Here is an 11168-nt window from a genome sequence, read left to right as displayed (position 1 = left end):
TTCAACTTGTTTCCTATATATCCTCACCCCTGGATTACTCAAGTAAATCGTGGATATTTCATGTGTTAATATTTCAAAACTATCTCTAAAAGGGCTTTCTTTTAACACAATCATATCATTATTTCATCTTTTAAAATATGAATATTAATTCCTTAATATCAACAAATATTCATTCAACCATTTGTTATTTTTCCCCCCAATATTTCACACATTATCTTAGAAACAATTTTTAATTTGTTTTGAATCAGGATCCTGCAACTGGTTGTGGCCCTTCACTCTCTTTTAGTCTATAGGTACCCCCTCCATCTCTCTTTTTTCCTTACAATTCTTTTGCTGAAGAAACTGAACATTTGTCCTGCAGTTTCTCCCAGTTTGGATTTTGCTGTTTCATCTCCATTGTTTATTTACATATTCTTCTATTCATGTGCTGCCTTGCTGTTAATCAGTACAACTGTATCAGAACTTCAGGTTCTAGTGTCCCAGAAAACTAACGCTGGTGGCATATTTCTCGACATTGCATTTCAGAGAATCGTTAAACAATCTTTTCAGGCTTCTCTGCTCATGATGGCTGCTCTGGTTGCCTCACAGTACTTTAGGGATTGCCCACACCGACTCAGATGTATATGCAGCGTGGGAGAAAGAAAATGATGAGGAACCCTAGAGTGTGTAAATTTAATTTCTAAAAATGGAAAAAGAACATACTTAACTATTTGAATAAAACAGAACAGTCATGAGCTCAGGGTGAAAAGTGGTTCCTATTCTAAAAAGCAAAGACTGACATTTTACTACATCAAAATGAAAAACTTCCATATGACAAAAAACACCAAAACAAAGCTAAGAGACTTCCCGTTTCTGGATCTGCAGGTAAGGAGCTTGAAAAATCACCACTCCACCCTAAAAACAAGTAAAAAAAAAAACTGAACAGACTGAAAAATCAGCTCTTGGGTCTGTAAGAGATGGGAGGACACAGAGTAAACCACTGCCTTCAAGCTTGGAGAGACAGGTGAGTACAGGTTACCACAGCAAGACTCACCAGCAGTAACGCCCAGCGTGGAAGGTAGGGAAGCCTGAACTGTAACTGACAAGTTGCTGGAGGCTCAGAGTATATGAGTCTGAGAGTTAAAAAAACAACAAAAACAAAAACAAAACTCTCAGGGAGAGTTTTTCTCTCTTGATAAAGACTATCTACAATAACCTACAGCTAACATCATACTTAATGGTGAAAAATTCAAAGCTTCCCCACTAAGATTAGGTACAAGGCAAGGATGTCCCTTTACCACTGCTTTTTAGCATGTACTGCAAATCCTNAAAAAGCCACTCACAAATCAGCACATATTGTATGATTCAGTTTATATGAAATGTCCATAACAGGCAGATCGATGGAGACAGAAAGACGATTTGTAGTTGCCAGGGGCTGGGGGAGAGAAGGTCGTGGGGCAGTGCCAACGGGTACAAGGTTTCTTCCTGGGGTGATGAATGTGCTAAAAACCATGATGATGGTTGCATATCTCTGAACATAAGAAAAACCACTGAATTGTACCCTTAAAGTGGGTGAACTATATGGTATGTGAACTATGTCTCAATAAAGCTACTTTTTTAAAAAAAGGTAGGAATGGTAAAACTGTGGTGAAAAGTCCTAGTCCATAATTGTCCTGGGGGCAAGACCACGGAGGGAATCTCAGGCAAAATACCTGTAACTGGCAGCTTATCACAAGCGGAAAAAATGAGTGCGGCCTTGATGGGGAAGACAAAAGAAGTCAGTCTTAAACTGGTTAGTATCAAAATCCACTACTGTGGGTAGTAGGGCTTCCCACTTTGAGAAGGCGCCACAGATCTGAGTTCAGGAGAGGGCCGTGAAGAATGGGTGGTAAAAGAAACTATGGATAGAGAGAATGCTACTGCCTAGGGGTCCTGATGCTTAGGAAGGACCGCCACCAAGGAGAGGTAATACAGGGAGAACGGAACTGGCACAGCGTGCCTGAAGGAAGCCCTGCAGAAGAGACACAATGAGCCATTCTAAGTTATTCCCCCCCAAATTTTTGTTTGCTAATTACAACTTATGGGAAAGTTCAAGGTATAGTATAATGAACATCTACTTCGCCTTCACCAATTGTTAACCTTGTGCCACACTTACTTTATAAAGATATGACAGGGGCGGTCAAACTTTTTCTGTAAAGAGCCAGATAGTAAACATTTTTCAGTTTTGTGAGATACATAAGGTCTCGGACACAACTATTCAACACTGCTGCTCCAGCACAAAAGCACCACAGACAAAATATAAAGGAATGAGCATGACTGTGTTCCAAAAAAATTTTACTGATGGGCACTTCATATAATTGTCATATGTCATGAAATATTCTCCTTTGGAATGTTTTCAACCATTTAGAAGTGCACAAGCTTTTCTTAGCCTCATGAGGTATATAAAAACAGGTTTGATTCACAGGTCATAATTTGCCCACCCTTATGCAAGAGGTCGAGGTGTTTTAGAGAAGGATCTTAGCAGTATTCCAAAAATATCCCTCTATTTTAGTTTATCAAATGTGTTGGCCCCTAGAGGGAGCTCAAGGATCTTCCCTTGCCGCCCTTGTTTCTTTTTCCCTGAGGATGATTTAGGACTGAGCTGCTCCGCGAGCTCAGACCATTCTTAGCTGGAGGACACTGCCACTGCCTGGAGAAGGAGCTCAGAGAGGATGAAGGTCACAGGCCAGGGAGGCGTCTCCGTCATCCATGCAGATGACTGAATAGTGTGCAGCAAGGCTGCTGCCACAAGGCAGGGGGCTCATATAGCCACATCCAGCCAGCTCCAGAACGCCTGTCCTCCTCGCCCGCCAGGACTGGCGAAGGTTCTCCCTCTGTCTTTCCGGGTTGGCTTCCTTCTCCTCTTACATTGGTGATCTTTGTCAGCCTTTCCGGAAAGTTCCAGTACTCAGCGAGGGGTTTATGGCATAAGGTTTTCTAAACCTAATCAGCTAAGGAAAGAGGGGCCCTCTTCTAGGATCTGGTCAAATGTACCACGTGTTCTGCACTGGGGTTTGGGCCAAAGCTCCCATTCTCAACAAAAAGATTTTTCTGACTTGCTCTGTCTTATGTATGTCTTGAGATCCCTCAAGTCTCTCAGGGAGGAGGGATGTCTGGGCCAAGGTACAATGAAGGAACTTCTGGATTCACTGGCCATCATGTCATGCTAACACCAGCTCTCAAGGCAACAACTCTACCAATACTATGAGGACTTCTTGGTTTAATACTTACATATTCTAATGCTGAATTCTTGGAAGTTAATTCTTTAAACTCCTTCATAAACATTTCCTTGACTTTTTCCATTTCATCAAGTAGTTTCTCCTTTTCTTCTTCCTTCCATCTATCAACTAGCTTCAGAAATTCTTCCTCTTTTGTTTTCTGCATTTCATATTCCTGAAATTATTTTAATACACGGCTTTAAAAGTTCTGGTATGAAGCAAATACGCAAACTTCTAAGACAGATGACATAGCTTCACGTCAAATGTGTCAGCTAGTATTGCATATTTCAGTTAGGCTTGTAGTAACACTTCATATAATGGCAGGTCCTTACACAATGATTTTTCCAAACCAAAGGCAGCACATAGCATCCTTTTGGTCTTACATCCCTTAAAATACAAATATAGTGGCCCAAAGTCTCAAGAGTTCTGTGATCTGTGAACTTGTAGACATGCAATAATATGTAAAATGTAAACATATTTTAAAAGAGAAAGTATTAAGCAAAAGAATCTTTCTTGATACCATATCAATTTATGTAGAATAGCCCCATCTCACCCCCCAAAAAACACAAATTCACATTTATATTAGGTCTAGTTGATTAGCCTTTGATTTCTCAATGACCTTCAGTTTTTCTTAACCTAACTGGGGACTTGTACAACACTATAAACAAACTTGATCTAACAAACATACAGCAGAATTTACAATCTTGTTAAATACACACGGGAAATTCACCAGGATAGACCATATGTTAGGTTATAAAAATGATTCTTAATGAATTTTAAAAGATTGGAATCATGCAAAGTATATTCTTTAGCTACAATGGAATGAAGCTGGAAATCAACAGAAGGAAAACTGGAAAATAAAAACCATGAAGATTAAACAACAAACTCTTAAACAACTAATGGGTCAAAGAAAAACTCACTAGGGAAATTAGAAAACACTTGGAGATGAATGACAATTAAAACACAACACACCAAAAAAAGGGAAGCAGCCAAATTAGTACCCAGAGAGAAATTTATAGCTGTAAATGTCTACATTAAAAAAAAAAAAGATTTCAAGAGACAAAGAAAGTCATTATATAATGATAAAGGGGTCAATTTATCATGAAGATACAACTGTAACTCCAGACAGAAAGTCAATAAGGAAATACAGGGTTTGAACAACACTATACATCAAATCAACCTAACAGACATATACAGAACGTCCTATTCAACAGCAGCAGATACACAGTCTTCTAAGTGCACACATAACAATCTCCAAGATAGATTATATGTTAGGTCGCAAAACAAGTCATAATAAATTCAAGAAGATTAAAATTATATCAAGCATCTTTTCTGACCATAATGGTATGAAACTAGAAATCAGTAACAGGAGGAAAACTGGAAAGTTCACAAATGTGTGCAAGTTAAATAACACATTCCTGAACAACCAATGGGTCAAATAAATCAAAAGGGAAATCAAAAGTACTTGAAACAAATGAAAATGGAAACACAACATACCAAAACTTATGGGATGCAGCAAAATCAGTTCTAAGACACAAGTTTATAGCTATAATTGCCTACATTAAGAAAAAAATTTCAAACAACCTAACATAACACCTCAAAGAATCAGAAAAAAAAAAAAAGAACTAAGCCCAAAGTTAGCAGAAGGATAGAAATAATAAAGATTAGAGCAGAAATAAATGAAATAGAGAATAGGAAAACAACAGAAAAGATCAATAAAACTAAGAGTTGGTTTTTTAAAATGATAAACAAAATTGACAAAACTTGAGCTGGCCTAACCAAGAAAAGAAACAAAAAGGATTCAAATAAATAACATTATAAATGAAAGAAGAGACATCACAACTGATACCATAATATCACAAAAGATCATAAGAGACTACTATGAACAAAAATATGCCAACAAATTGGACAACCTAGGAGAAATGGATACATTCCTAGAAACATACAACCTACCAAGACTACATCATGAAGAAATAGAAAATCTGAACAGTCCAATAACGAGTAAGGAGATTGAATCAGTAATCAAAAACCTCCCAAAAAAGAAAAGTCCAGGGCCAGATGGCTTCACTGGTGAATTCTACCAAACATTCAAAAGGAATTAACGCCAACCCTTCCCACCATACCATTGTTTCAGAATTTGGTATCATACCTTAGAGGATCTGATTGCATGGGCGTGCTGTGCAGCCTCTAACTGAGACTTGGTGTGCTGCAGCTGCTCCTTCAACATGTCAATCTCATTCTGGAGTTTATCAGTCTGCACCTTTTTCTTATACTCTGTTGCAACAGAAATATCTTATTAAAATACCATCGTTTAGGACACCTCTGAAAAGTTACAGGGTAGAGTCCTATTGATAAGACATAGACTAAGGAAACTTCTCTTACTTGGGATATTAATACTTTTTTCATGCCACATGAGTCAATTTTTGCTCCTTAATGTTTATTTGTATTATTAGGTGCTGAATTATTTTGAACAGATTCTTTCAGCCACTGTCTCGAGGCTGGGTTATCCCACAGAGACAGTGTGGGAGCCCATCCAGGGAGCAATAATGGTGACAAGGATTACTTCTGGGCTCTTCTTTGAGATGTCTGTCTCAATCAGAGAGGGGAAGCAACAGCTTTCACAGCAGGTGCCACCATATTAAAATGTCTATGGTCACTATCCTTCCGGCTCCCACTGAACTCTCCTGAGAACCCCGTCAATGCTAAGACAAACAGAGGTTGGCAATCAAAACGCAAACTCGGGCCATAACCCGTCCATGGGCAAAAACGAAGTACTGAAAAGTTGTTAAAAGGAAGCAACAAGTGAAGGGAAGAATACTTATGTCATGTACTTACATGCAGATGTACACATGACTGAATGGATATACATGTGTCTGTGAGAGTAGACATGAAAGGGATGGAAACCAAAGTAGAAAGTCAGAATCTCAAAGATGACCTGAAGAAATAATACTCGTTTCAGAGTCTGAAATACTCTCTGAAATGAGTATGAGATAGAATAAGGTACTGAAACAGAAGAGAAAGAAAGTCAGTTTCACACTGAAGAATGCTAATTCATTAAAATATTTAATCTTTCCAGTGTCTCCAATTTATTGCTAAATCGTATCAGTGGTCCATGGCTTATAAATGGAATTTTATGCTGTTCATATCGTGTATACAAAGGTTAGCCATTTCCTAAATAAATCGATTTCCCTGAAATAGGCAGAAATGGAAACAGACTGGCCCAAAAGGGAGGCAAAAGCAGGCACTGAGTAACAAGCTAGAAGTACACATGTCTAGATACTGAAAACATTTAAAATCATGAGAATTTCTGTGGATTAGTACAGCAGTCTGCGGAACGCTTTGATCTGCTCACAGAGAAGTAGACCTTGCATCCTCTGCTTGTGAGAACATTTGAACAACAGGAAACCTGTTCCTTGGTAAGTCAGAGAACCACTCCCCTCTCTTGTTTCCTCAATTTCCCCCTTAGCAGTTAATTCACATCAGTACCCAAACTCATCTTAGTATCTCCCACATCAAACAAAACAAACGTTTTCCCTTGATCCCACATTCCCCGCCGGGGTATGCCTTACATCTCTGCTCTCCTTCCCAGCAAATGCTACTAAAATAAATGTCTGTAATTGACATAAACACTTGCTTGCCTGGTTCTCAGCACATCCATTCAGGCTTTTGTCCCCACCCATCCACTGAAGCTGTTATGTCAAGGACACCAATATCCATGATGATATCAACAGTCAAGTCTCAGTCTTCATCTTACTCTGTGCCTCTGCAACAGTCGATACAACTGACCACTGCCTCCTTCTTGAAACACTTATTCCCCATGGTCTCCAGGACAACACACTCCACAGGTTTCCCGCCAGCCTCCATAACTGCTAGTTCTCATTCTGCTCAGCTGCTCCCTGAACTCCTAATGTTGGGGGAGAGCCTCAGGGCCGGCCCTCAGCTGTCTTCTCTTTTCTGTCTAGGTGATCTCATCCAGCCCAGCTCTGCTAATGACTTCCAGGTTTATATTTCCAGCCTGGGCCTCTCCCTTGACCTAAAGGCCTCCAGCATCTGCACTTGCATGGTGATTGTATGTGTAACTTACGTTTACCTATGGCCAACACACACTGTCCATTCTCCTTCCTCCCTCAACCTGCTTCCCTCCCCTAGGTTCCCCATCTAGGTACACATCACTGCCATTCACCCAAACGTATAGGACAAAATCCGAGGCTCGCCTTCGCTTCATCTCTTTTTCTCATGCTGAGTCACATCTCTCTGTGGGCTCTGTGTCTGAAACATACCCTCTTCCATCTTCGCTTCTCCCGTCTTCCCTGGTACCATCCTGGTCCGGCTGCCTGTGCTCTCACTCTGGCTACTCTTGCAGCCTCCTCGCTCTGCTACCTGCTCCCACCATTGCCCCTGTTCTCCACCAGCAGCTAGAAGGGTCAATTTAAGGTACGAATGAGGTCCTGTCCCTCCTCTACTTAAAATCCTCCAGTGGCTTCCCACGAGGCTTATAAAAACACCCACCTTCCTGCCCAGGGTATTTGAGGTCCCAGGTGACCTGGCTTCTTCCTTTCCTGCGTCACCACAGATCCTGCCTTGCCCACTCTACTCCACCAACCTTCTGTCTGGTCCTCAAAGGCACTGTCCTGCCTCCCTCTTCTACGCCTCACAGTCAGAGTTCCCCTTTCCCGGGATATTCATTTCTCAGATTTCCCCCAGACTAGGATTTCCTCATCATTCTGGTCTCTGATCAAATATCACCTCCTTAGTGAAGCCTTCACTGACTACCTCCCTCTCCATTCCATTCTCCTGCTTTATTTTCTTGGTTGCATTTGCCACCATTGTAAAAGAATCACTCTTTGAGTTAAGTGTGTCTCCTCTGCCCCTCCCTTTAGCATGTAAGACTCGCATTAGAATCAGGGCTTTGCGCAGTGCATGGCACATAGCAGGGCTCAATATTTACTTCATGAATGAACAAAGACTACAACACTTGCTTTTGAAAGGATTGAGAAATGCACTGGACCATGTCTCACTGAAAAAAGAAAAAGGTACCAGAAAGAAAACCGCTCTTTGAAGTAGAGCTCAGTACTTACCAAGGTGAGAATCTTCAGGGTGGCGGCGCTGCATGTGACTCTGTAGAAAAGCTTGGTTCATAAAAGCCTTGTCACAAAAATGGCACTGAAAAGGAAACAGCAACAAATCCATGTGTCCTTTCACCTAATTTCAATTAAAATTGGGGTACCTGAAGAACTACCTCTTCGAGACTTTCTCTCAAAAGTTACCATCATGGCAAGGGATACTGAAAGCATGACTGAAAAGACAAATATCAAACCAGGGTGGTTCTTCCCAAACTGAGCACAAGGGAGTGGGAGCTTATCCCTCGATACTTAAAGTAGCCCAGCCTACTGCTTTCGGGAACCCCTGACGCTGCTTCCGTTGGATTGGTGGTGCCCAGCCTGTCACCACCACCTGGTTCGGGACACTCCAGCCATGCCAGCCTTGTTTCTGTCCTTCAAGTAGGCCAACTTCAGAGCCTTTGTGTGAGCTGGACCCCCACCCCAATCTTCCCCAGACCTTTCCACGGCTGACGCCTTCTTGACATTCAAGATGTCGTTTATGGAGCCTCTTCCACACTGGGGGTGAAAGGCACATCCTGAACGTGACCCTCCCACCAGTCGCGGTCCCACCACATCGTCTTATTTTCATCATTGTGCATCTCGCTAGTTAATGTTTTTACGTTTATTTACATCATTTGTTTATTGTTTCTTTCCCAATTAATGGACTGTCTATCTTATTCTTAGCTTTATCCCCAGAGCCCAGCATTAATAAATCAATGACTGAGCACATGAAAAATATTTGAAAGGGCCGGNACTTCAAATTATTTAAGAGCAGTGGCTCAACCGTGGATTCAAAACAGAATTGTCCAGATTTTTTTTTTACCCCCGAAATATGCATGTCCTTGACTTACCTACTGAATGAAAATCTCAGATTGTAGAGTTGCGCATGTGTATTTTGGAAGAGCCTCAGGTCAATCTGAAGTACAACCCTGGTTAGGAATTATTACCTTAGAGCATCTCAAAGGAAAGTGAGGATGTCTTACAGAAAAGCAACCAAGTTGTCACTGCCTATTCTTATTCTCCTCCCCAGCTGGCTGAGTGCCTGATGCAAGTCAGCTAAGGAAGGCAGTGAGGCAGATAAACAGGGCCCTGAGGTTAAGAGGACAGGGGTTCAAATACCATGCTCACACCGACAGAAAACTCTTTCAACCCAGCTCTCCTGAGTCCTACAATCAGCATTCTCCATCCACAAAAACATGGTTGAATGATCCCTTTGTTGGACATCTAGCAAACTTCCCCATTCATTCAGCAAATAGTTAATGAGTGTCAATCACATTTTTGGCACATTACTGGATGGTGGGACTACAATGGAGAACTAAATAGATAGAGTCCCTCCTTCATAGGGCTAGTGATCTAGTTAGAGAGATAGAAAATCAATTAATAAGCAAAATACGATTTAAAATAGTGATCACAGCTGTACTCATGAAGTGGTGAGAATAAAGGGAGGGACTACCTACATAGATAGAGCAGTCACCTGTGACATATAAAGCAAAGTCAAAGGAGGGTGTGGGAGGCAGAAATCTCAAATGGCTCAAGTATGCACTCCCAGAGGACAGGTCCTGCTTAATCCCTTTCCCTTGGGCGTTACAGACTTGATGTTTGTGCCCCACCCCCAGAATTCATGTTGAAGCCCTAACCTCCAATGTGCTATTAGGAGATGTGGACTTTGGAATGTTATTATTTAGGTTTAGATGAAGTCATGAAGGTAGGGTCTTTCTGATGGAATTAGGGCCCTTATAAGAAGAGACCAGAGCTCTTGTTGTCTCTCTCTCTCTCTCTCTCTCTCTCTCCCTCCCTTCCCCACTCCCACCCTTCCAGGTGACAATACAGTGGGAAGATGGCTGTCTGAAAGAGGGCTCTCACTAGGAACTGAATCGGCTAACACCCGCAATCTCAGCCTCCACAACAGTGAGAAATAAATGTCTATTGTTCAAGCCACCCAGTCTATGGTACTTTGTTATAGCATCCTGAACAAAATAATACAGGGGATACAAAAAGCTACAAAATACATACAACTTAAAGTGAAAACAATAAACAATTTTTACTAAAAAATGGATCTCACATAAATCTACTTTAGATGTTTTGCTAGTGTAAAATCACCTTAACACTTAAATTTATGAGGCATTCAGCTGAAAGAGAATCAGTGTTATAATTAAATTTGTTTTCATTAAAATGATTTTAATGTGAAGAGTCCCTGCTTTTATTTAAAAATTATTTAGATTGTCATTCTCTATGTGAAAAAATTAGAAACATATTCAACAATGAAGAAATGATTAAATAACTTGTGATACATCTATAAGATCATCAGGCAGACATTAAAAAATCATGACTTTGAAGAATATCTTAAAACATAGGAAAATGTGATCTATTAACTGAAAAGTATATAAAGTTATAGATATAAAGCATAATTCAAAATTTTTAAGATTATATGTAAGAGTTTCTATACCTATAGAAATGCAACATTTACTGCATAGAAAAAAGACTAAAAGAAATTATAACAAAGCTGTAGCAGTAGTTATCTTTGGTATTGGAATTGTAAGTAATTTAATTTTTGTTACACATTGCTTCACAAATTTGATTAAGTGAACAAATACTACCTTAATTATAAAGAAAAGCAAATATTCTCTGCAAAAATGACCTACTTATAAGCCATTCGTTTCTTTTTTTTCAAATATAGTTGACACACAAAATTATATTCGTTTCAGATGTACAACATAGTGATTAGGCATTTATATACTTTACGAAGTGATCACCCCAATAAGCCTAGTACCTATCTGACAACATACATAGTTATTATATTATTATTGACTATATTTCCTATGCTGTACTT

At 40.1% G+C, this 11168-nt stretch overlaps 1 protein-coding gene across 1 annotated transcript in view; it reads right to left on the bottom strand.

Moving 5' to 3' along the window:
• Positions 1-11168, bottom strand: part of DZIP1 (DAZ interacting zinc finger protein 1) — a 69632-nt gene that overhangs the window by 28633 nt on the left and 29831 nt on the right. The window contains exons 4-6 of the mRNA XM_019663850.1: positions 8315-8399; positions 5386-5510; positions 3178-3411 (exon numbers count right to left, since the gene is read on the bottom strand). Of these exons, the coding sequence (XP_019519395.1) occupies positions 3178-3411; positions 5386-5510; positions 8315-8399 (444 nt within the window). The remainder of the gene's footprint in view (positions 1-3177; positions 3412-5385; positions 5511-8314; positions 8400-11168) is intronic.

The sequence above is a fragment of the Hipposideros armiger genome, unplaced genomic scaffold (assembly GCF_001890085.2).
Source record: "Hipposideros armiger isolate ML-2016 unplaced genomic scaffold, ASM189008v1 scaffold_407, whole genome shotgun sequence".
Taxonomy (NCBI): Eukaryota; Metazoa; Chordata; class Mammalia; order Chiroptera; family Hipposideridae; genus Hipposideros; species Hipposideros armiger.
This window is presented reverse-complemented; position numbering and strand designations above follow the sequence as displayed.